This window comes from Heterocephalus glaber, unplaced genomic scaffold, assembly GCF_053883595.1.
Source record: "Heterocephalus glaber isolate CG9 unplaced genomic scaffold, H.glaber_assembly_v1.0 deba00001509, whole genome shotgun sequence".
NCBI lineage: Eukaryota > Metazoa > Chordata > Mammalia > Rodentia > Bathyergidae > Heterocephalus > Heterocephalus glaber.
The window spans coordinates 656,989-683,953 of NW_028258325.1; the positions used below are offsets into that span (position 1 = coordinate 656,989).

At 43.8% G+C, this 26,965-nt stretch overlaps 1 protein-coding gene and 1 long non-coding RNA gene across 3 annotated transcripts in view; one reads left to right on the plus strand and one right to left on the minus strand.

The window, feature by feature from the left end:
- Window positions 1-445: 445 nt before the first annotated feature.
- Window positions 446-25,465, minus strand: LOC101723343 (transmembrane emp24 domain-containing protein 11-like). Its single transcript, XM_004847454.3, has 5 exons — window positions 25,274-25,465; window positions 9,248-9,348; window positions 3,190-3,315; window positions 2,296-2,442; window positions 446-1,241 (listed from the first exon to the last, which is right to left on the minus strand). Exons 1-5 carry the CDS (start codon window positions 25,395-25,397, stop codon window positions 1,092-1,094), a joined length of 648 nt encoding a protein of 215 aa, XP_004847511.1. The 5' UTR covers window positions 25,398-25,465; the 3' UTR covers window positions 446-1,091.
- LOC110349715 (uncharacterized) overlaps window positions 15,203-26,965 on the plus strand; it is a 28,800-nt gene continuing 17,037 nt past the window's right edge. The window contains exons 1-2 of one of the 2 annotated variants that reach the window (XR_015441236.1): window positions 15,203-15,834; window positions 23,332-23,424. This is a non-coding gene — a long non-coding RNA (uncharacterized LOC110349715). The remainder of the gene's footprint in view (window positions 15,835-23,331; window positions 23,425-26,965) is intronic. The other variant, XR_002395915.2, reaches the window with a different exon arrangement.

Below are 26,965 nucleotides of genomic sequence, written 5' to 3' on the forward strand. Positions count from 1 at the left end.
GAGCGCTTGCCTAACACATGTGTAGCCCTGGGCTGGATCCCAACATCATGCACGTACAAACACACACACACACACACACACACACACACACGGTTGCTTTCGAAATACCATTTATCCCTCTCATAAGATGCCAGATCTCCTCCATGGCACCAGACAGTCTGCAAGGACTGGTAGAGTAGAGGTACTTTCTTCCAGGGAATTAGGTTCAGGTGATGATCCTTGGTGGACGCCCTCAGGAGTGCATGCACTCGCTCCCTGCAGAGCTATGGCTGTGACCTCCCGAGGACACTGCACCCTTGAAACACAGCGGTCCAAACCGGACCAAACTGTGAGTAACCTACAGCCCTGGTCTCCAAGACAGGAAGAACGAATGTTAAAATATCTCATGAGGAACTTTATATTGAGTACATTTTAAAATGACGGTATTTTGATGTATTGAGTTAAATATATGCTACTAGGGTTCATCTTACCTTTCTTTAAAATCCTTTTTAATGCAGTGATGAGAGAACTTAAAATTTCATATGTGGCTCATATTTTATTTCTGTTGCACAGCACTGATTTATATCAGGTTTGAAATACAATGTGCTCATTTTATCAAATTCAGAAACTACATTTTTTGTTTGCTTTGACATTTTTTTTTTTTTGGTACTAGGGATCAAACTCAGGTTCTTGTGCTTGCGAGGCAGGTGGCAGAACCACTAAGCTAAACCCCCGGCCCAAAGTCTTTGAGTGCCTTCTTTTTTTTTGGTTCCGGGGATTGAACTTGGGACCTTGTGCTTTTTGAGGCAGGTGGCAGAACCACTGAGCTAAATCCCCAGCCTGTTTGCTTTGAGACAGGGTCTTGCTGTGTAGTTCAGGCTGGCCTTGAGCTCACCACAATCCTCCTGCCTCAGCCTACTGAGTGCTAGGATTGTGCCCACCACGCCCAGCCCAGAAACTACATTTTTGATGTAACATTTTATCAGTGTTGCAACTCTATAACATTAATTTCAACCTCTGATATTTCAAAATCATAAAAGTGATGCACATTTGTGCATTTATTTTGGTTTATTCAAACATTATGCAAATTATTTGTCTCTATTGATAATATTCTAAACAAGTTTTTTAGCTATGAAGAAATCTTTAAGGTATTTCATTTGGAAAATTCCAACTGAAATAAAGATGAACGTTTGTGCTAAAGCCCACCATAAAACATTGCCATTTGTATCTTCACTGGTCGTCCGAAAGTTTTCTTCTCGGTCCTATGCAGAAGAGAAATAGATGGATTTAGTTGCTTACAGTACTAAATGTGCACTTTTTTTGTGGTACTAGAGATGAACCCAGAGCTTTGAGCTTTAGGCAAGCACTTTACCACTGAACTACATCCCTGGCCCTTTTAAAACTTTTTTATCTTGTGATGTGGCCTTGCTAAATTGCCAAGGCTGGTCTCAAACTTGCCATCCTCCTGCCTGAGCCTCTGGAGTGGCAGAGATTACAGATGTGCACCGTCTAGTCTGGCTTAATGTGTGATTCTGAGAGTAAGGTTACTTACTTAATACTTAATATTACCAAATTTGTGTCTTTTGCCAAAGTGCAGTCTCAGCCAAAATCAGCTAACTTAGCTAACCTGTGTTTAGCTAAGTATGAAAGAGTAAAAAGCAATCTCATAGAACATATTTATATTTCAGTGTAAAATATCAGTAATTTGATGTTACTTTATACACATTATTTGCAGCCATCAGGCAAAGCAACATTACCTACCCAGCGGAGATAGATTTTCATCATTTGAGTCCCTTATGCTGGGCACTATGTCAAGAACTTACTTGCCTTATGTAATTATCATACTTGTACTTACCTTATTTTCCAGATAAAGAAATTGAGGCTTAAAGATGACACAAAATTACTATGTGGTAGAGCAGATCGGAGCCCCTGTCTGACCAGTGTCCACTGAACACAGTGACTCCAAAAACAAAATTATGATCTAGAAAGTGGGCGTACTTGAGGCTCTTCAAATATATGGAGGGTGTTTGGAGGCGTTCATTTGTTCATTCTATAAGCTCCCACCCTTTGCTGCTGGCGCCTTACTCAGTGTGGGGATAAAGAGTGAACCGGCTGCAGTTCCCTTCCCCAGAGGGGCCCTTGGTCCAGCAGACAGGGAGAAAGATTGCTCCCTCCCTACTCTTTGCATAGCCTCTCAGTTCTAGCCTGAAAAGACCCAGGAACAGGCAGTTTATTCTTTCCTTAGTCTAGAGGCTTTGTGTTTGGAAATGTGTTCCTGGCAGGAAGAGATAAAATAAGCTGAATAGGCAGACTGACCCTTTGATAGTTTTGTTCTTTGAGTATTTGCTCAATTTGTTCAATTAGATGTTCAAGCTTGAAGGTAACTTCATTAACTTTGTCCTTTGCCTGAGCAATTGCTGCATCAAGGTCATGTTCTCCAACTCGAATATCTAAGTGGATACGCTGTACAAGCAGTAGAAAGGAAGAAATGGCATATTTTAGAAACAGGTCCACATTTCTGCCTTGCTTTGCCAGTCTTTATGTCTTTCCATTTCCCTCCCTCCCCTTTCCCTTCTTCCCCCTTTTCATGAGTAGAACACCACTTCATCTTTGTGCTCCCCCCTTTTCCCCCTCTTGGACTACTCTGTTATCTGTTCTACTCTGTAGTCTTTCTTGTAATAATAATGCAGTGAATAGTAACCTATTGACCTGAAAGTATATTTATACCTTTCTGAACATCAAATTTAGTAGCAGACAAATGCCTTTGGTACTGAGAAAATTTGATTTATGTGATCAGGGAACTTTTCTTTATATATAACTGAATTTCTTGTGCTAAAATACAAATTCTCTTCGTCTATTCTCAAAACACTTAGAAAACAGCCAACCACCATTTATTGTGTAAGTGTTTTGTTAGAATTCCATTATTAATTCACTCTTCAGCCTTCACTTGTTTTCAAGCCTGAATAATCACAGTTCTTTTAACCTTCCCTCATAGCTCTTATGTTTCAAACCCTTTAATCAACCTCGTGGCTCTCCTTTGAATGCCTTCCAAGCCCCCCAGCTCCCTCTTTGGTTACTGCATTGAGTACTGGGCCCAGGACATCAGTAAATTTCTAGCCAGTCTGTGTGTAATGGTCCTGCATACCAATGTCATGCTTGAATAATGTGATGCTGTGTTCATCAGCAAGGACATAAGAGGTGTATACTCACCAGCCGACTCCCACCAAATGACATAAGCCTTGTAGAATTAGACTCTAAACAAATGATATGTTCTCCAGGTGAATATGAAGTAAAATAGAATGTCCCTTGTGAGCCAAATAACTTTGAGAATAATACCTAGGATAGAGGATTTCCATAGTTTAAGCTTATTATTCTCTATATTCTTAAAAATCTTCCTCCTATAAATCTATTAAAATTATGCAGTTCCCAAAGAAGAAGTTAAATGGCTAATAAACATGAAAGATATTCAGCATTTAAGCAATAAAAAAATTCAAACTAGAGTAAGACATCTCTTGTTTACTGCCAGATTGGTAAAGATTTAATAGTAATCAGGGGTATCAGGTTACAGTGGCATATGCCTGTAATCCCAGCCATTAGGAAGGATTAAGCAGGAGGATTGCAAGTTTGAGGCCAACCTGGGCATCTTAGTGAGAGCCTATCTCAAAATAAAAAATTTAAAGAAGGGCTTGGAGTGTAGCTTAGCGGTAGAGCAATTTGCCTACTATGTGTGAAGGTCTGGGTTCAACCCCCAGCCCCCCCCCCAAAGGTATTGTGGTAGTGTGGAGAAATAAACATTCTCCAAGTAAAACTGAATTGTAAATTGAACAGGTACTTTAGAGAGGAATTAGGCAATATGTATTAAAAATTACGATGAATATCATCATGGATCCAGCAACTCTACCTATAGAAATTTATTCTGTACATATCCACATGTAGACAAAGTTATATGTAAAAATATAACATTGTGGCATTTGTAATAGGAAAATTGTATTTTTGAAGTAACTATTTTATTTTTTATTTTGGGGGGGCGTACTGGGGATCAAACTCAGGACCTTACGCTTGCAAGGCAGGCGTGGTGCCACTGAGCTAAATCCCTGGCTTGAAGTAATTTTAATACCTTTCAGTAGAAGATTAAGTTTAAGGAAAGCCAACTGTTATGGTTTGGATTTGAAATTTCCTGTGACCACATGAGGCTTTGGCGGGACATCTAGACCCAAACCATGACACAGGGACTAAGGGGAAATTTAAAATATTGAACACATATTAGAAAGGAATAAAGATCTAAAGTTAATGATCCAAGTTTCCATCTTAGGAAACTAGAAAAAGAAGAGGAAAATAAATGCAAAGTAAGCAGAAGAAAAATAAAAATTAGGGCAGAAATCAATGATATTATGTATTGATCAGCTTTCCAGTTGCTGGGACCAAGCACCCAACACTTGCAGCTTAAAGGAGGAGAGTAGTTTGGTCAAGATTTCAAAAGTCTCAGTCCATGGTCAGGTGGCTCCAGTGCAAACACAGCATGGTGAGAGGGCCTGTGCAGCAAAGGTACTCACTTCGCGCTGGCTGGGAAGCAGAGAAGGGAGCGGTGCCAGAGAGGAGGGGCCAGTGACCAGACCCAGCATCCAGGGTCACTCTCCAGTGACTCAGCCAGACACACCCTGGATCCCCTGGGCGAGCAATCACGTTGACAATCTGGCTTACTGTCACAGGTTACAGACAGGAATAGAGAGAAATTAAACTAAGAACTAGTTTTTTGAAAAGATCAATAAAACCAGTAGCCCTCTAGCTAAAATAAGGGAAAAAAGAGGACCCAAATTTCTAATATCGGAAACTAAGGACAGGACATCTTATAGATCCCATGGACACTTCAAGATAAGAAATGCTGTGAACAAGTCTGCACCCACTGATTTGATAATGTAGATGACATGGATGAACTTCGGGAAAGACACAGTCTGCTAAAATTTGTACAAAGTTTAAAGAATCAAAGAAGTTGAATTAAGAGCGAATAATCTTCTGAAACAGAAAGCACCAGGTACAGATGGATTCACTAGTGAACTCTACCAAACATTTAAGGGAGAAGTTATTCCAGTTCTCTACACTTTCTTAGAAGCAGAATACCTTTTTTTAAAGCTTTTTTTTTTTTTTTAAAGAGTCACTATTTTGCCCAGGCTGGTCTCAAACTCCTGGGCTCAAGTGATCCTCCCACCTCAGACTACTCAGTCCTGGGACTACGAGGTATACCACTGAATTGACAAGCTGGTTTTAGTGTTTATATGCAAAGGCAAAAGACTCACAAAAATAACACAATGTTGAGGGACAGGAACTGGATGAAAGGAGTGACTTACACTTTAGGACTTACTGTAAAGCTACAGTAATCACAACACTGTGGTATTAATAAAAGTATAGACAAATGGATTATTGGGACAGAAACAGAACCACATAGACACAGTTAACTGGTCTTTGACAAAGAAACAATGCAATGGAGAAAAGATAGTCTTTTCAAAACACAATACTGGAACAACTGAACATCCACATGCAAAAAACCAATCAATCTAGACATGGGCTTTATGCCTGTCATAAGGATTAAGTCAAAATAGATCATAGACCTAAATGTAAAATGCAAAACAATAAAACTAAAAATTAACAGGAGAAATTCTAGATGGCCTTGGATTTAGTAATGATTTGTTAGGTATAACACCAAAGGCAAGGGCCGGGGATTTAGCTCAGTGGTTCCGCCACCTGCCTCGAAAGCGCAAGGACCCAAGTTCTATCCCCGGTATGAAAAAACAAACAACACCAAAGGCATGACCCAAGAAAGATTGATATGGTAGACTCAAAAAGGGAAAAGCTAGTGCTCTGCAGAAGATAATATTAAGAGAACAAAAAGATAAGCCACAGACTTTGGGGAAACATTTGTGGAAGACATATCTGATAAAGGATTCTTATCTGAAATATACAAAGAGCTCTTACAATTCAGCAATAAACAACCCAATTTTAAAATGGTCAAATATCTAAACAGTCACCAAAGAAGACATACAGATAGAAAATAAGCATATGAAAAGATGTCCAACACCATATGTCATTAGGGAAATGCAAATTGAAACAAGATACCACTCTACACCTGTTAGATGGCCAACATTAAAAACATTGAAAACCACCAAGTGCTGGCAAGGATGTGGAGCAGTAGGAACTCTGATTCACGGCTGGTAAGAACGCAGTGGTACAGTCACTAGGGAAGGCAGGTGGCATTTTTTTAAACTGAGCATACGCTTGCCACATGATCCAGCAGTCACATTCCTTGGCATTTGTCCAAATAATATGAAAACATAGGTCCACAGTGAAACCTACATACAGATGTTTACAGCACCTTTATTCATAATTACCCAAACTTGGAAGCAGCCAAATGTCCTTTTATTGGTGAGTGTAAAACCTGTGGCACATCCTGACAATAGGATATTATTCAGCACTAGAAAGAAATGAGCTGTCCAGCCATGAAAAGACCCGGAGGAACCTTAAACAAATATTAGGTGAGAGACGCTGAAAAGACTGCAAAAGAGCCTAGAAAGGATGCACACTGATTCCAAACGCGTGGCAGCATAGAAATCTGAAAAAGGCAAAACTATGGAGACAATAAAAGGATCAGTGGTTGCCAGTGAGTGAGGAGAGGAAAGGATAAAGAGGTGCAGCACAGAACATTTTTAGGGTAGTGAAACTACGCCGTGTCAGTGTACAGCAGTGGGTACACATCATCACACACTTGTGTAGACCCGTGAAGTGTACAATGCCAAATGCAGTGGGATCTCTGGGCTCAAGTGGTAGTGACATGTCAGTGTAGACCATCAGTTGTAGCACACCGGGATTACTGATGGTAATGGACTTCTGTGTGTGTCAGGACAGGGACTTTCTCTGTATTGTGCTTCCTGCTCAGTTTTGCTGTGAACCTAAAACTGCTCTAAAAGGCAAAATCTTAAATCATCTTGAAAAGAGATATATATTACATATATAGAAAGTTAAAATATTTTTAAAATATCTTTTCAGTTTTTATTTGAAGAAAATAAAGAATCTTGTACTTAATTTCTTTTAATAGGCCATTGAAAGAGAAAGTTTGTCAAATAAGACTACAGCCAAGGGTCAGGTTTTATAATTTATTTCCTTTTTTGTATGAATAGCAAAGAACTCTTCCCTAAAGAAGTATTCAGTGACTAGTCATTACCAAGTAAACTGCATTTCCAAGACTTTTGTATTCAAGCACTGCATAGTCTTGTTCCCGTGAATATTCAGTTCAGCAAACCTTTTTGAAGGCTTATTAGCTTGATGTATTGGAAGAAAGCACAACTGAGTTTAAATCTCAGTATTACCACATGTTGATAGTATACCATTTTGTAAGTCATTCAGAACCAGAATTTCACATACCAAACACTGGAAATGGAAAAAAGAATACAGAAATGTAGAGATGTGTGTGGCTTGCAGCTGTTGTTACTGTCGGCCCTGACCACCCCCGCTAGGTAATTCCCATATGCATGTATGATCAGGGCCAGTGACAGAGAGTAACCTATGCTCTGAACACACTGGCCCAAGCAGAAACAGAGTACGTGTGGGGTACTAGGAGGAAACTTAGCTGGGGCTCTTGGGATGTAATCAGTGTTGAAATGAGAGCTGTTCCTGATCATCTCAAGGCCCGTGGCCAAGAATTTTGTTTCTCTTAGGCCAACAAGACACTTAGGGTATATCAATCCCATAACATGTATGCTGAATGTTTACGGAGTGAACGAAAGTGTTTCTCCTCCCTTCTAAAAGGAGATATTGTTTCAGGCAGCTGTGAATTTACTTAATTACTTAAGAGACATGCTGTTACTTTGTTGTCCAGGCTGGCCTTAACTAAAAGTGCGTTCACGTGATCCTGCCTCGGCTTCCTGCTACAGGTACATGTCACTGGTCCTGGTCCAGTAATGTTTTTTTCAGGGCTGGTGATTGAACCCAGGGCCTCTGCACTGAGCTACATCCCCAGCCATTCGTATTTTGAGATAGGGTCTCGCAAGTGGGTCTTGAACTTGGGATTCTTCTGCCTCAGCCTCCCAGAGTGCTGGTGTTACAGGCATGTCCCACCACACCTGGAAGAAGTTGTATATTTTAAAGAATGAATCTCTGTCTTTTAAAAATAATGGCCGAGGTTTTAATCTAACAGTTCTTAAAACAGCTAAAATTTTAACGCTAGATTTAATAAGCTTCAGAGACATTTTCATATTGGTCATTAAAGATGATTGAGAAAGAAGAGGAGAGAATTGGATTTGCAAGAAGCACAGGTGATGGGAGAGTAGGAAGGAAAAAGTAGCTGTCTTGACAGGTGACTGAAGCTACAAAGGTGGTCCCAGTGGACCTCTTGTCCATGAGACACCAAGTGTGCCGAGAGGCGAGTTAAAACAGAAGAGTCCTGTGCCCCACAGCCCTGCGGGACTGGACCTGTGGCCCAGCTCCCAGGCTCCACAGGAGTAGGGCTGTCAAAAGGTCTAGTCTGAGGTTGGCCGACGATCACTCAGTTGTCGTGAGAGTAGGACTTTGCCCTGACTACATCGAGTATCCTCTCCCGGTGAGTTAGAGGCCTGGCCTGTTCCACAAGGCTTCAGTCCACCACCCTCCTTCTACCCCTCTGCACATTTCCAGGACAACTGAGTACAAGCGGATAGACTGAACAGTGCAAAACACAGCACAGCTCTGGAGTGGAGGTCTCTGTTACGTCCGCTGCACAGATGAGAGCGAGCACTGGGGGCCAACACAGTCAGATGACCTGCCCAGGGTTGTCACTTTGGTGACTGCCTGCCTTGAACTTGGCTCTGACTCTGAGACCCACATTCTTCCACATGACCAGGCCAACTTTTCTCCTGCACTGACCTCCAGGGAGGGGAGGTCTGTCTGGTCAGACAGATCCAGAGGCTGCTGCATTACTTGAGGAAGGCTCTTCCAGAACAGAAGCAGAGGGGGTGGTCATCTGGCCCTTTACATTGGCGAGACTCCAGAGGACCAATGTGGGGCCTCCACTGAATTCCTCTTAACCTTAGTGTGCCGACATCGTCTCTGTTCCCCACTGAGGCTATGGACTCTTTGAGGGCAGGCACTTCCTACATCTGTGTGTCATACCTTTAGCCAGTTCTATGGAGAAAATCATACATCCTTGTTAACTAGTGCTTACATAGAACTTCTAAATCTGGTGGGGAGGCAGGGGCTATTAGGGGATGAAAAGTTTAGTAATAAAATATAAAAGATTGTTTACCTCCTCCATATACGATGTAATAGTCACAAACATTCCCAAACCAGGAGCAGCTTCAAGAAAATCATGTCTGTCTAGGTCCCACTGCTGTATCTTGAAAGTCCCTATTTCAAAAATATAATAAATTTATTGTAAAATGTGGAAAAGAGTAATAGGCAATTACAGCTAACTTACATTTATCTTTCTCAATTTGTTTACATCACTAAATACTGTTAGTTTGAATAGCTTTCTTGTGATCAGATTTCCTAAAAAGTAGGATATTGGAACACAGAGGACGACTGGAGGTCTTGGTCCAGTTCTGAGTCTTGCTGACTAGGGGACTTGATGAGCTGCTTCACTACACAGCCTCAGTTCCCTAGTAAGAAAAATATCTCAGAGTTCTGAGGACTGTTGAAGCATATGAAAGATTTCCACCTATAATGTAAACTCCATGTAGGCCAAGATTGAGACACATACTTCCTGGACTGCTCCAACATCCCCTAGTAGTTTTCCTGCCTTTACTATCTTGCTTCCATACACTTCCAGCAAAATTCCTTCTGGAGACATGGTACAGTTGTGTTGGATCCTTTGATTGCCTCCAGAGACTCCTCCTGAGGATTCACACTGACAGCCTTCAGCTTTCTTCCTTCACTAAGTGGTAGCTACCACACAGCTTAACTCTGCTTTAGACCCTTGACAGGTCTGGTGAGAAGAAAAAAATAGCAACATGCGCTGAGTCTTTATATTCCAGGTACTATACTAAGTATCTAACATGGATCATCTCATTTAATTCTTTAAAATGTGTTCGGAGGAAACCATCCATTTATTCACCCAGAAATTTGACAAGTATGTAATGTCCACCTTCCACAGAACATTGTTCTGGACTGAGGACAGAGATGACAAAATAGGCAGTGTCCTTGGTTCCATGGAGCTTTCAAACAGACAGATACAGAGAAAAAGCAAATAAATATATGATGTGGAAGGTGTTAAGTGCACTAAGAAAAAGCAAGTCCCTGGGAGGGGAAGTCAGACAAGGCTCCTTGACATCTGTGGAAAGACCTGAGGAATGGAAGAGTGAAAAAAATATATATATATATATTCACAAGGGTGAGGGGAAAGGCAGTGTGCTGCCTGGATTTGAATCCTGACTAGTACTTGCTAACTGCATGACTGTGGATAAGTAAATTTTTCTGTGCTTTAGTTTCATCATATAAAAATAGTATCTACCTTCAGAGGGTTGATGTCATGAAAATTTGTAAATGTGTAAATTCCTCACTTGGAATAGTTTGGTACATAATTAGTATTAAATGTGATACATATATACACACAATTTTAAATATATTTATAACACATAAGTATAAAGATTATAAATATATCTACATACACTGCTTTTTATAAATCAAATGCCTTCTCTCTCAGCAACACATTATGCTGCCTCCATCTGGGTAGAGATTATTATAATCAGGAGTATATGCAAAGGTCCTGGGGGCAGCAGAACTTCAGAGCATTCAAGGAACAGAGTGAGGTTAACAGAGAGAGGTACAGAACAAGGTTGAGAGGTGGCAGGGCCAGGTCATGAAGGACCACAAGTTCGTTGTAAGGACTTGGGGAAATGGTAGAGGAGTGAAACAATGTGCTTTTAAAAAAACATCTTTATTCCCAGTTGTGCAGAGAAAGGAAGAAAAATTACGGGGGGAAAGCAATGAGTCATTGTAGTCAAAGTGATAGTGGTGGAGGTTGTAAAAACGTGTTGGATTCACCATTACTGTCCCTATTTTACAGTTCAGAAAGCAGGTCTCAAAGAGGTGAAGTCACAGCCCAAACTCACACAGATGCTATAGTGTAGAAGCAGAATTAGAACTGAGCCAGTCTGACTGCAAAGCCTGCAGCTTTAACTTCAATACTCCCTGAGGCCTTCCTGCAGGGCCCCTGGAAGTCAAGAGGGGGATGAGTCCCTGACAGGGAGTGAGAAGGAAACTTGACCATGGATGCTGACCATGAAGGGCAGCCCCTGGGAGATGAAGTCCTCTTTGGAGACACTTAAAAGGCGCATTTCCTGGGATGGGAAGGGTGTGAGCATCTCAGTCCCTGCCTGTGTTTTGCAGTGGCTTCAGTCCGTGCTATTTTTAAATAGTACTGGCTTACCTGCCCCAACCATGAGTTTGTGGACTGTACATATAGCGCATTTCAGTGCTTTTCAGAGCACTCCAAGAAGCTCTTTAAACATATCAGTGGTTCTTGACAAGATGGAATGGACCCATCCCATCCTATCCCTCCTGCTGGTTACAACTGAAAACATGCACAAAATATGTGAGGCAACCACTCCTGTTCAATATAGTTCTGGAAACATTAGGCACAGCAATTAGAAAAGAGAAAGAAATAAAAGGAATAAAGATAGGCAAGGACGAAGTTAAACTGTCATTATTTGCTGATGACATGATACTTTACATAGAAGACCCAAAAAACTGGGCCAAATGACTTCTAGACTTAATTGACAGATTCAGTAGAATAGCTGGATATAGGGTCAACACTCAGAAAACAATAGCCTTCTTATACACAAAAAACAGACTCACTGAGAGAGAAATTAGGGAAACAATTCCTTTTACAATAGCATCCAAAAAATGGAAATATCTAGGAATCAATCTAACAAAGGAAGCAAAAGACCTCTACACTGTAAACTACAGCTCTCTGAAAAAAAGTGATCAAAGAGGATATAAGAAAATGGAAAGACATCCCTTGCTCCTGGATAGGAAGAACAAATATAGTGAAAATGGGCATACTTCCAAAACTGCTATATAGATTTAATGCAATGCCAATTGAAATTCCAACAATATACTTCACAGAACTAGAGAAAACAATCCAAAAATTCATTTGGAACAAGAAGAGACCTAGAATAGCAAAAGCAATTCTAGGCAACAGAGACATGGCAGGGGGTATCACAATCCCCAACTTGAAACTATACTACAAAGTTACTGTGATAACAACAGCATGGTACTGGCAAACAGACCTGAGGATCAGTGGAATAGATTAGAAGATGCAGAAACAACTCCAGACATACTCAGCCACCTCATCTTTGACAAAGGAGCCAACCGCCCTCATTGGAGGAAAGATAGCCTATTTAATAAATGGTACTGGAAAAAACTGGATTTCAACCTGCCAAAGATTAAAACTAGACCCATACCTATCACCATGCACTAAACTAAGATCGAAGTGCATTAAAGATCTAAATATTAAGACAGAAACACTAAACTTGCTGGAAGATAAGTTAGGTAGAACTCTTGAAGACATTGGCATAGGAAAAGACTTTGTGAACAAAACCTCAGTAGCACGGGAACCAGCAGAAAGAATCAACAACTGGGATCTCATCTTATTAAAAAGCTTCTGAACTGCCAGAGAAACCAGCAACAGAGCTAAGAGACAACCTACAATGTGGGAAAAATATTTTAGCAGCTGTACCTTAGACAAAGGACTATCTAGAATATATAAAGAACTGAAAAAAATCAGACCCCCCAAATTCAAAAACCCAATTCAAAAATGGGCATCTGAAATGAACAGACATTTCTCAGACGAAGTAAAAACAGCAAATAAATATATGAAAAAATGTTCAACATCACTGGTCACTCGAGTGATGCAGATGAAAACAACACTGAGATTTCACCTCACCCCAGAAAGAATGGCTGCTACCAAGAAATCAAACAATAACAAATGCTGGCGGGGGTGTGGGGAGAAAGGAACCCTTCTCCATTGTTGGTGGGAGTGCAGGCTGGCTCAACCACTGTGGAAATCCATACGGAGATACCTCAAAGAACTAGGACTCAAGGTCCCATTTGACCCAGCTATTCCACTGCTGGGTATCTTCCCAAAAGAATTAAAAGAATCATACCACAGCAATATATGTGCACCCATGTTTAGAGTGGCACAGTTTGTAAGAGCTAAAGCTTGGAAACAGCCCAAGTGCCCATCAACTGGAAACTGGATAAAGAAGATGTGGGGTTTTTATAAAATGGAGTACTAAGGCATAAAGAATGAGAAACTAGAGACATTTATAGCTAAGTGGATGCATATTGAGGCCATACTCTTAAGTGAAATAAATAGGACACACATGTGTAAATACCGAATAGTTTCTCTAGTGTGAGAAACTGAAAGTGTAAATAAGGATGAAAATGATTAAAATCAATAATTGATAATTTTAAATAGGAAGAAAAGGTCCAAAGGGGTAGAGGTGGTGGGAGGGGAAGGGGAAAGGAAAGAAGGGAAAGGAAAAATTATGAGAAAAGAAAACAAATGGAAACTAAGTCTTTGTAAATAGGAAAGGGTGGAGGGGGTGAAGGGCGGACAGGAAATGGGGAAAAAAATAAGAACCAAGCTACATCGTGTACAGGTACAAGCACCCAGTGATAAATGTAAACGCATTGTATACCTAAAATGTACTAATAAAGAATTTAAGGGAAAAAAAATATGTGAGGCAACTATCTAAAGACTCTGAAAGGTGGAGAAAAGAAGGTCGGCTGGCTAAAGACTGTAGGATTCAATACACAACTGGTCTGGACACCAGAACAATGTGTAACCTGCAGCTGCACACAAGAGAGGAAAGAGAGAGACCCTGATGTATCAAATCAAAGGAATAGGATGCTGTGAAGGACAAACACCCTGAAAGAAAGTGGACTCTTCCCTACTGGAAGCTTCAGTGATAGAGACTGGAGTGGAACCTAGCCACGTCCCCACCTTGCATTACGTGAGAGTCAATGTAGTCAGTACCTTTCCTCTGCACCAGAGAACTGGGGAAGACTACAGAGAGGAGAGAGCTTCAGAAAAAGAGCAAACCTGTGTATGAAGGTCCTGGGTGCATCTTTAAGCAGCACATGAGTCAAACTGGCTAGAATCAATACAACAGAAACTCAAGAATCCAGTCGTAGGTAGATTACTGGTCATATTTCAAATTGTGCTCTAGGCAGCACACTAGAGGGGCAGACCAGAATAGTAGTGCAAAGTCTCAGAAAACTAAATTAACACTAGAATGTGTGTTTTGAATCTACATGGAGTGACTTCACACTAAAGTAGAATATAATTAAAGAGGAACCAGAGTCATAATGATACTCAGAATGTCCAGGATACAATATGTAATTGCTCATGATTCCAAGAACCAACAAAATCTCAACTTGAATGAGAATGACAGCCAATACACCAGCAGCAAGATGACATTGTTGTTGGAATTATCCAACAATTTAAAGCAGCTGTCATAAAAATGCTTCAATCAGTAGTATAAACACTCTTGAAATAAATGGGAGAATAAACTCAGCAGAAATGAAGATATAAAAAAGAACAAGACAGACACATTAGGACAGGAAAAATAGAATATTTAAAAAAATTTGAAAAATAATCTCAATGAGTGGACCCAGTAAAAACAAAATGAAACAAAACAAAACAAAAAAAAAACAGAAGACAGAGAAAAGAGTCACTGAACTTTAAACAGATAAATGGAAATAGCTGGGCACAGTGGCACAGGCCTGTAGTCCCTGCACTCAAGAGGCTGAGGCAGGAGGATTGCTGTGAGTTTGAGGCCAGCCTGAGCTACATAGCAAGACCCTGTCTCAGCCCTCCCCGCAAAAACAGTAGATAATGGAAATAATCCAATATGGACCGTAGAGGAGAAAAAAGATTTTAAAGAGTCTCCTGGACATATGGAACAATAATCAAAGGTCTAGAATTTATGGAGTCCAGAGGACAGAAGAAAGAATGAAGGGCTAAAATAATACATAGAAGGAAATAATGGCTGCAAACTCCCCAAATTTGGTAAAAGATATAAATCTAAACATTTATGAAGCACAGCTTACCCAAAACAGGATCCCTTCCCCAATCCATTCTCTCATACATCACCATCAAATTTTCAAAACTAACGAGTAAGAAAAAAATCTAGAAAATAGCAGGAGAGAAATAATGCATGATAGCTAGGGCAGCAACAATAATGAACGATACCAGATTTATCCCCAAAGACAAGGGTGCCAGCAGACACAACACCCTTCAGCTGCTGAGATGAAGCAATTGCCAAGCAATTGTATGTCTAACAAAAGATATCCTTGAGAATGCAGGTGAAATATTCTTAGATCAAGGAAAAATAAGAATCTGTCATGAGAACACCTGCTGTAAAAGAAGGGAAATGGAAGGCCTTCGAATGGAAAGGAAACTTGGGACATCAGTATGGTAGATATCTGGGGAAATGTATAATGGACTACTCTCCATTTAAAAAACTGACAGTTTAAAAATGGCAGTTACAAACTGACAGTTACGTGATTGTGTCAATTTGAGTAAGAAACACCCGACTAGATTGCTTCAGCCTAGTTCTGGGCGTGCAAGACCCATCTGGGGGAGGACTGTTGCCAGAATGGAATGAAAGGGGAACAGGGAAGGCTGGCTTCCATTTTTTCAGAGGGGCTCCAGTCTTTGCCTTCACCTTGGATGTCATCCGGCTTCCAGTGCTGACCCTTTGGCCTCCTGATACAGACATGCACAGGACACTACAGTGAGCTCCAGGCCTTCGGCTGTATCCTTCCAATCTCCAGGACACAGAAAGACCTTTGGCTCTCTTCCACACCTGACTCTAGATGGCCATTGTAAGCCGGTCTTTGTAAATTCTTATATATTTGTATACCTTGCATTAAACCTGTTTCTCTAGTAAGCACTGACTGATACGCAGACCAAACTTGCTACATTTTCTGATGTGCTTTTCAGTGTAAAGATAATATTTAAGAGGACTATGAAGATTGGGGGTTAAGGTTTCTATGCTTCTCTTTCTTTTTCTTTTCTTTTTTTTTTTTTTGCTACACAGTTCGAACTCAGGACCTTATGCTTGCCAGGAACGCACGGTGCCACTGAGCTACATCTCTGGCCCTCTGTGGTTCTCTTAAAATGGCAAACTATCGATGCTTGTAGACTGATGAGTATGTGTGTGGTAATCCCTTGGGCAACTTCTAACAAAACTACAGAACGAGATGTAGTTAAAAAACATTACAGATAAAGCAGAACAGAATATTATAAAATGTTCAAGTGACCCACAAGGAGGGAAGAAATGAAAACTGTAACAAAAAAAGAGAAAGGGGAAAAGAAAGAAGGGAATGGAATTAATATGAAAAAATGGAAACAAAGTCTTTGTAAATAAGGAGGGATGGAGGGGTTGAAGGGAGGGCAGGGAAAGGGGGAAAAATAAGAACCAAGAGAGATTATGTAAAGGTGAAAATTTCCAATGATGAATGTCATTATATTGTATACCTAAAATGCACCAATAAAATAAAATTTAAAAAAGAAAAGAATAGAGGACAAAAGAAAATAAATAATAAAATGACAGACTTAAATCTTGAACTCACTATTATATGTAATGATCTAAACGGATTAAAGATTGTCCAAATGATTTTTGTTTTGTTTTTGTTTTTTTGGTACTGGGGATCAAACTCGACCTTGTGCTTGTGCGGCAGGCGGTGGCACCACTGAGCTAAATCCCCGGCCCTCCAAGTGATTTTTAAATGACCCAGTTAGGTAGTCCACAAGAAAATTACCCTGAGTATAATGCTATAGGCACATTAAAAATAAAATGATGAAGTCCTGAGTTCGATCCCTGGTACAAATAAATAAATAAATAAGATGATGAAAAGAGATATGCCATTCTGACATGAATTTTCAAAAAGCTTGCGTGACCATGTAAATACCAGATAAAGCAGACTTCAGAGCAAAGAAAATCTCCAGGGACAACGAGAGCTGTTACATAATGATAAAGTAGACATAACTGTGCTAAATGCATCAAATAACAGAGCTTCAGAACACATAGGTAAAAGAGAGAACCTGAAGGAGACACAGACATATCCACATAGTTGGTGCTTCAGCATCCTCTCTCAGTACTAGACAAGATCAGCAAGAATATGGAAGCTGGCTGGGGATTTAGCTCAGTGATGCCGTGCCTACCTCATAAGTGCAAGGTCCTGAGTTCGATCCCCAGTACCAAAAAGAATGTGGAAGGATCAGAGATCATTGTCAACGGGACCTGCCTGACATTTGGAGGACATTGTCCCAACAGCAGCAGGACACACACTTCTTTCAGGTGCACACGGGACATGGGACATTCAGCTGCTCCAGTGGCAGAGTCCTGAAGGGGACCAGACACCTTGGCAGAAGCAGTGGCAGTCTCCTGGAGAAAGCTCACAGCAAGTGGACACGTTGCTTGCATCAACCACTGGACATCTGCCCTGTTCCTCATTCTCTAGAACAGCTTATGCCGTGTCTTTCCTCCCAGGTCTCTTGCAGCACAGCCCTACCCAAGATGGTTGTCTTGCCTCATGGAAACGAAGGGTCTCCATTTTCCACTACCAAGTGTCGGGGCCCTCCTGCAATTCTTTCTGTCTCCCTCTCGTTGGGGTGACTCCGTTCTGTTAGTGGCCACCCCCTTATTTTTCTAGGATCCACTCTTGCTAACTGTAGGCTTGTCCATGCAGAGCATTCTTGTCAGCACACCAGGTTCAAACCAGGCCTCTTGACCACACTCTGAGGTACTGCAGAGCAAGGGGCATTTCATCCCTCTGAATCTTTGAGGCCTGACCTAAGGCAGCATTTGCCTCCACGGTGGAGGCTCAATAAATATTTGTGGAATAAATGGAAATGAGTCCCACAGTACATGTTCAATAAAGGATTTCGATTGAGTGCCAATTGGGCCATTTCAAAATGTTCATGGTTCTGCCTTGAGTTGTCAGAACAGAAGAGGGTCACTTCTGCTTGTTTTGCCTGATCCTCTAGCCTTAAGTACATGCCGCCACACCCTGGCCCTCCCTGTCATGTTCTGAGCTGCCAGCAGATGGCAGAAGAGAAGCATTGCTTACTGCAGAGCAAGGTAGGAGCGAGGTCAAGATGGTATGAGTAGGGGCCGGGCATTTAGCTCAGTGGTTTTGCCGCTGCTGCGCAACCGCAAGGACCGGAGTTCGATCGCCGGTACCAAAACAAAAAAAGATGGTATGAGTCAAAGAACCTGGTAACAAACATCCCACAGAACCCCACACCCACAGGGCAAGGCGCCTTGTCACACTTCTCACTGCATGGTCCCTGCGTGTGACAGGAAAGAGCTGCAGCTTACTAGGTGTGCCATCATGAGTGAGACACTGGACTGCCCTGAGCCTCAGTTTCCCCATTGGGAAAGCCAAAATGGTAATGGTATATGTCTCTTAGGTTATGAAATGCAAACAAATTAATATTTGTATACCACTTAATGCAGAGCTTAGAACATTGTAAGCTCTGTGGTAAGCACTTGATAAATCTGCACACTACTGCAGAGCTTTGAATGTATTAAGTATTTTCCTATCCATTATCCCACTTAATGCTACATCCTGTAAAGTAGCTAGAATACAGTTTAATGGATGAGGAGCCTGAGGCCTGGAGAGGCTAAATTACTTACCTAAAATCTGGGTAAGTGGCAGAGCATGGATACTTTACACTTCAGCAGGGCTGAATCCCAAATTAAGAACATGGCTACCACAAATGGCACCACACTCATGCTACAGGCCTGGCATTGTGACGTGTGTGCTGAACCAGTCCCACAAGCTAGCTGGCCACATCTCCTCTTCCTGGGTTCTCAGTGTGGTGGACTCAGGGAGGCTGCCCATGCCAGGCCATGTTCGGTACTGTGGGAGGTGAGTGTCCCCTTCTCCCAGGCCACTGGAATGCGTCTCTTCTGGCCTCCTGAACAGACACGGCAGTCTGCCCTTCCCTGTGAGTTGGTGTCCCATTTGCTCCAGATTAAGAGTCTTTCAGGGCCGAGGATTTAGCTCAGTGATTCTGCCACCTGCCTCGCAAGCACAGGGTCCCGCGTTTGATCCCCGGTACCAAAAACAAAACAAAACAAGAAAAAAAGAGTCTTTGAGGCTGGAACTGTGGATCACTTGGGTTGGTATTAGAGAAATAAGAGCATTCATTGTGAGAATTGTAGAAAGCAAAATCTCCCCTACAAATTCTGGACATTTGACATTATTCTAGCCTTTTTACTGCAAGTACATATTATATATTTTACTAAAAAAATAAGATTGTAATTTATCTTGGTTTTTTCCCCTAATTTTTGTGATCATTTTTCCACATCCTAAACATTGATCTATAACCTAAATAGAGGTCTGTTGGTGAGAAAGATCCAGTACCCTTGCCCACTGCTGAGTAGAGTATGGCCTACAGGAGTGGTGCCCCACTGACTGACAGATGAATGGGTCATAATGGACCTTCCTTCCACATGGTGGCTCAGAGCCCATGGTCTGGTTGACTCCTGACTCCAACACATGAGGCCGTGCGGTCTTGGGCAAGTGTGTGAGATCTCTCAGAAGTAAGCAGGGGACAGTAGCTCTGCTCTATTTTGTAGGGTAGTTATGGAGATACAAGTTAAAATACAGCCCTGAGAACATTGCTGGGCCCAAGTGATGACCCAGAATGTGCTAACCACAATAACTAACCCTTTCTATGTAAGGCTCATCAAGGCAAGTGACAGGGGAGGTACTGTATTTACTTAAGAACTTTCAGTGGCTCCGCATTGCTCTTAGGATGATATCCAAATTTATGAATATACCCTCCAGCCTTCAGGACCTGGGCCCACTTTCTCATTGATCTCACTGCCTTGCCTGTCCTGGAAGTAGCTTAAGGACTTCCAGGATGACCAGTGGCATTTCAACTGAACTTCCAGGCCAAGGGAAAAGGGCCTGTAAATTCCCTCTGTCACTTGGGAGGAAAGAGTCTTGTCTGGTGGCTCCTGAGGTTTTTGCTTTATGTTGGGGTCTCCTGGGACCATTTGTGCTGCTGGCACCTGGCTGTACCCAGGTGTTCTGATTAACTGATGACAGGCACCTGCACATGGAAAACAGTTGCTTTCCAGAGTGTTGTGAATCTACTGATTTTTCTTGGGTGTTCTGGGTCCTGGAAGGGTATGTTTCCCTAGAGCCCTCCCGAGACTGAATCGAGGAGTAAGTTGTTGAGGGAAGATCATCAACATAGAGCCTGCACATTATTGCAAACCAAAACACTCTGGCTGGAACATCCCGGAGGCTCACACCACTGGTCACTCACTAACCCCCCGGCAAAGGCAACCCTCCACCAACTCAAAGGCAGATTATTTTTGTCTGATTTGGTATTTTACATAAATATATGTACTTTATGTCTGGCTTTTTAAAACCAGCATTGTGCCTGTGAGCTTCATCCGGATTGTTGCATGTAGGCTTGGATCTTTTATTGTCATTGCTGTTTAATAGTTCATTCTTGGAATAGATGACTTCTTTACATTTGTCCATGGGTGGGCACTGGAGCTGTGCCTAGCTTGGGGTACTGTAAATAGTGCCGTTGTGGAGACTCTTTCGGGTAACACTTGCACACATTTCCTGTGTTCTCTTGCCCCATGGTGTGCCCATTTTGAACTTTGGTAGATCTCAGAACGGGAGTACCTGTCCAGGCCCAGCGGTGTGTCAGAGCTTGCACACGTTTCCTGTCCTCCTCGCTGTGGCATTGGATGGGTGTGCAGCAGCATCTCAGTGGGCTTGGCTTGTGTTTCCCCAGTGACCAGTGGACTCCAGTAACTTCTCATCCATTCCCTGGTGGTAGAGGCCGTCTCTCCTGGGACACAGCTGTTCGATTTTTGCTTGCTCTTCTATTCTTGAACCTGGGACACCCCTCCCATTACTAGGTTGTCATTTCCAGTGTAGAGGTGGTGAATATCTTTACCTTCACATTGATGTTTATTTATTTGTCACTTCTGATCACTAAGTAGAAGCAGTTGAATTTTGTTTATCCATTCATTTGTTGATGGACACAGATTATTTCCACAGTTTGGCTATTGTGAATAATGAATGCTGCTATGACCACTGGCATCAAATTATCTGAGACTTTGCTTTCACATCTTTTGGGTTGCTGGAGCATAAGACTGTAGTTACCCTATGCTCCTAAGCTCAGGATGGCTCTGCAGTTAACCTGAAGCTACCCTGCAGCTTCTCCCTTCCCTTCTGGAACTTGAATCATTGGCTCAGGCTCTGCTTCAGCGAGGACACTGAGGTGGGGTCTGTTGCCCCACTGGATGTTGAATGATAGATAACACCCAATTAACTTGGAGCTTTCTCCCCTCCTGTCTCCTCCTCTTACTAAGACTTATGCTCAGACACACAGAGACCAAAGCCATCAGTCCTTTGACACACTGCGTGAGTCATATCAGGGGACACTTTCAAAGGGACCATCTAGGAGCAGAATTGTTTGCTGATTGGTTTTGAGTTCTAAGTGTTCTCTTACTAAACAGTCTCCACATTCTGATGTATGCCCCATGGCACTTCTCCCTTTCTACCAGTCCCTGCCTTTGATAAGGGACTTGTCTTGAAAAAAAAAAAACCTCCCAGGACCAGTGAGTAAGTGGTTTGAAACTCACCAGGCAGGAGTGGTAAGGTTTACAGTAGCCACGGCAAGGTTTATCTCCTTGTTTGTCTAATTTTCCCCAGTCTCACCAGCCCAGCTGTTTATCTCATTTGTCACTCAGCGCCCTGTAGTTCACTGTTAAGAAACATTCATAAGTGGAGCTAAGACAGACACAATCAAATGTCCAGAAGGTGCCTGGCTTAGGAGTCTTAGGCAGGTTCCCAGAGCAAGGACTTCCTGTCCCAGTGGGGCCCTTGGCTGGTGCTCAAGCCCTGTGCTGCCTCCTTGGCTTCTGGTGGGAACTGGAGCTCAAGCCTCTGCGTCTCAGGCGCTGTCCCTTCCTTTTAGGGAGGGGTTGGTCACACCCATTTCTCTAGGAGGCTTTGACAGAGAGGTACTCAGAGGCCAAGTGAACAAGTCAGAGAGGGTCCAGCAGGGTGGGAACTGGCCTTGGGGAGCACCTGTGGCAACTCTGGGACACACCAGGTGCCTGCTGCTGCACGGCAGGTGATAGCCCCAGGGCAGAGTGAAGAAACAGCTGAGTCACCGACCATGCCACCGTACAGCACCAGGGGGAGTCCTCCTGCGTCCAGGCTGGCAGCTCCCTGTCTGCTTCTCGCTGTGGCCTTCTCACCACACTTGCAGGCATGATGCTCTATACTTCTGTTTAGTCTTTTTCTCTCCACAAGAGTAGAAGCATCATGAAGTTTTAAATTCCTAGCGTCTAGAACGATGGCTTGGTGGGCAGGTGTTAGAGAAGAGCAGTGGGCAGAGGAGAGGGAGGAAGGCGGTCTTTAGAAGGGAGAACAGATGGACGTGGATTGGAGGTGATTCCAGTGCTCAGGGGAGCTGGAGCCCAGTTTTGGGTGAAGCCAGACTGCTGTGAGCACCTAGAAGGACGGGCGCACAGCTTCACAGAGAGCAGGATGTGCCAGATGGCTGCCACTCCTTTCCAGTAGGATGCAGGATCATAGGTTACAGACATGAACTTAGGAGGGAGCATGTGTCACAATCCTCAGCCAAGCCAAGAAGTTAGGGACTGCACATCCAGGCACGCTTAAAATTAAACACCAGCTAGTGGATTCATCTCAGCATGGTCAGAAGTCTCAACTACTATGGTGTTAGGGCTGGGGATTTAGCTCAATGGTTCTGCCACCTGCCTCGCAAGCGCAAGGACCCAAGTTCGATCCCCGGTACCAAAAAAACCCACAAAGACAAAAAAACTATGGTGTTAATTCTGTAACCCGTCAATGCAGTTCTGTTCAAAAGCACTCATTTGCCCACACACTGGGCTGCAGAGGGCTATGAGAGTATAGAGGTGGGCAGAGTGGGCACACCTAGTCTGTCTTCAGTGCCTTTAAACTGGTGTCCGTGTCAGCACAGAGCAGTGACCACATTAGTGAGTGGCAAGGAACCAGCAAAGAGACCTGGGATGCCCTCCTGCGCAGTCCCCACAAGCCCCAGGATGTCCCCTTGCCCCAGTCCCCGTGACCCTTGCTGCATACCTCTCGGGCCTCTCTGACCTGAGGAAAATTGTTCTCACTATCATTTGTATCATATTTGTACTGTGACTCACTGCAATTTTTTGTGTAGTTGGGTTGAGAAGTTCAGTTTTCTTTCTCCCTTTATACGCTTTCCTATGATGTGTCCTGTTTTCCATATTGAATAATAACCCTCTGTTCTTCTGTGTCCCCCATTTTTTCCAGGGCCCCCCACTCTTCTGCCTGTCTCCACAGCCTGTTCTCTGGGCCTGCACACAGCTGCCGTCCGGGTGCACCTGCCTGGGTCCCAGTCAGCAGGTAATTCCTCTTCTCTCTTGGATTGCACCCTTTCGCTGCTGCCTGCCTGTCCTGTCCTCCTCTCTGAGCCCCTGTCTCCAGCTCAGCCTGAACCCAGCCAGACATTTTGTTGCTGTGCTCTCCCCCAGAGTGGACATGGGTGGCATGGGCACATGAGCCTGGAGAGGAACCTGGGATGAGCCACTGCCCTCACTGTATGGGGTCTTCCAGGTGACCCAGATGGTGGAGCAACGGCGAGGGGATGGAGCAGTGGGACCATTGGTCTTGCCCTATAGATGGCAGGCATCACTGCCCAGCAGGAAAGGTGCAGAGTTGCCCCGGGCCAGGGGCAGAGGCCGGGCAGCATAGTGGCTCCTTTCAGACCCACAAGATGGTTCCCTAGTCTGGAGTCTGTAGTTCTTGGGATTTCAAGGCCTCGCTGTGCTCTTAAAGAAAAACTAAAATTTGTGACCTGCTATGGTTCCAAGTTTATTGTATAGTTTCTGCCTTCTAAGCCTACACACCTGGGTGGGGGAGGGTGCCAGGGACCCTGCAGAGCGGGAACTGAGAAAGACCTGCAGCACAGGCCAGGGAGGAGCAGGCGTACAGTGGTGTCCAAGAAGGCAAGGACTGAGAGACTCGACTCAGGATGAGGCACCAGCCCCAGAGGGCCCAGACTGTAGCAGGCACTGTCTAGCAGCACTGGGCTTCCCGCCTTGAGTGCCTCCAAGGGATCAGGGACTCCAGCTGTGGCCCCTTGAGATGCAGGCTGGGAAGTCCACGAGTTCCTAGGAAAATGGTCAGCGCACTGACGGTTCACCAAGGCAGCCAACATTCCCTGCTCTGTGTGTGGGCCAGGTTCTAGAAGCCTTACAAAGATTAACTCTCCACATAACCTGAAGAAGCAGATTGGTAATGGGGCTCACACCTGGAGCTGGGTGGCAGGGCTGGGGTCTGGTTCCAGAAATCTCACTGAGACTTCAAGGTCTCAGGCTTCTCCCGCAGTGACTGGGAGAGCAGGGCAGGCTGCCACTCAGTGCCCACCACGTCTGTCCTGGCCGTTCTCCTCACCTGAAATGCCACCCCGTGCTGTGCTCTCTCTGCCCCCTGCTTCCTGCATTTATTGCAGGCTGGGCCATTACTCTCTGAAACAGAATACTGAAACGCAATGGCCAAGATGAGCTGAAAGGAGAATTCAGCACTACTCACTGTTAGGTTGAACGGGATATAAAAACGTGCGATCAGATCTTAGGAAGAATACCTCCAGATAGAGCTGCTGCTGGTCTTCTTTCATTAAAGAAGATAGATAACCTGATGTTGATTGTGGCTTGAATGTTAGGTATCTTACTAGATTTTTCACACCATTCTGAAATTGCTGGGAGTTTGTTTCTTTCTGAGAGGTGCACGGAGCTCATCTGTGGGGTGTGCTTGTAGCACAGGAAATGTGCAGACATTCCCCTGGCTATGTGGACGCTCTGGTCTGAACATCTCACATGTGTTTTCAGTGTTAAGCCACAATTCATGTGCTCGATGGCATCAGATATTCTTTTGCTTAAAGAAAACTAATGCCCAGAACCACAAATCAAGCTTGGATTCTGTGGCCCACGCCAGGCTTCCTGCTGTATATGGAAAGTCCGTCCGGCGTGAGGAAGTAGCCGCTTAAGCTAAAGCCGACCCTCCTGCTTTATAAATATACAAGTCACTCACTCGTAAGGCTGTTTTCACGTTGGCTTGGCCTAACTTGATAAACTGCCAAGAAATGACCACGCAGCATCATGTTCACTGCCGAATAATACTGACTTCAGGAGATTAGCATAATACCGTAAAACAGCATCTGCATTTGTCCTTTGACAAGGCGCATCTTACCTACCTGTGATCAGTGTTTCACTTGGAATGTCTTGTATTATACATTTCTCCTCTCGTTCCTCTGAGTGGAAATAAAATGAAGCTGAAAGTGAAAAATTAAAACAGAAAAGAAGTATGAACATGTGCATGTTGGTTCCTTTCACTGCTCCTGGTAGTGCTTTCTTTGAAGTGAGCAGTTGCAAGCAACACTATTTATTTAGTGCTTACCTTCTATTGGGTAATTCTGTAAAATTGATTTTTGTGAGAAGTGACATACGGTGCCTGCACATGGGCAGGTGATCGCAGCAAGTCCCAATGAGCAAGATAAAAAGACACCATAGGACTTTTTTCCAAGCACAGTGACATCAGATCTGCTGCTTTTTAAAGATTTTGAACGTTTGTTGGAATGACAGGCAGTGTTGGCCCAGGGAGGACCCCTAGAGGAAGCCCTGGTGCCCAGCGTGGCAGGGCCCAGAACAGGCCTCTGCAATCGATTGGAAATACCAGTTTCTGGTTACTTCCACTGCCTGGCAGGAGGTGAGGGAGGAGGCCTGAGACAGGGTCCTGGAGGTCAAGGAATGGGGTCAGCGCCAGGAGAGACAGGCGGGAAGAGAGGCAGCATGGGAGTCGGGGTAGGGAGAGGAGCAGGTATGGAAATGAACGTACTCCGGACGGACAGAGCCTGACGGAGAAGTGGGAGCTGAGCTGACTGAGTCTCAGTTCCTCATGAGAAGAGGAGTGAAGTCACTGTGATCAGTCTGCTCTTTCACTTCCAGAGCCCAGAGGTTTGTTTTTTTTTTCCTTTTGGTACTGGGGATCGAACTCGGGTCCTTGCACTTGTGCAGCAGGCGGTGAAACCACTGAGCTAAATCCCCGGCCCTCGGAGCCCAGAGTTTTTTAATAAACCTTTTAGTTTGAAATGTTTGTAGCTTTTCAGAAAGCTGCAAGAACAGGAGAAAGGCATCTCAAGTCCCCCACCTACCCTCCCAGCGATCATACCCCGGGTCTGCAGTGCAGCACGGCAGGGCCAGCTGTGTGACTGCAGACCTTGCATCACATCCCCAGGTTTTGCACACTGTGTATGTGTGTGCACACGTGTGCTATGTAAGAATGCTTCAGAAGCACCGAGCAGCGTTCACGGGGCAAAGGGAAGAATGGTGCGTGTGGAGGGGTGGCTGCAGGCTGCTTTCATACTGGGGCTTGCGGGGGGACACCCTCCAAGAGCACCGCAGGCACCTCCATCCACACCCACCAGAGTTGCCTATCAGAGCCACCGCTGCCTGCCCTCTTCCTGGGCACCGTTCTCACCTCCTTGGTCCCTTTTCCCCTGTGACCCTGGAAAGTCCCAAGTCACTCTGCCTCAGTTTCTTCATGTACAAAACTGAGACAGTGAAAGCACCCACCTACAGACTGGCCTCAACATATAGCACACACTGAGTGTTTGCCATGATGATTGTACAGCTGGTATCTTTTTCTTTTTTGTGGTGGTGATTGTAGAGGCACTGAGGATAGAAGCCAGGGCCTTGTGCATGCTGGGTAAGCACTCACTACTGAGCACCCAGGCCCATTGCTCACATGTGCTGACTACTCCCCATCTCCTCTCGCTGCTGCTAACAAAATTTTATTATGGAAAATTATTTATGCAGACAGAGCTAGGGAATTTTGTGATGAACTACAGTCTTGCTCACCTAATCAGTGGGAGGTGGGGGACTCATCC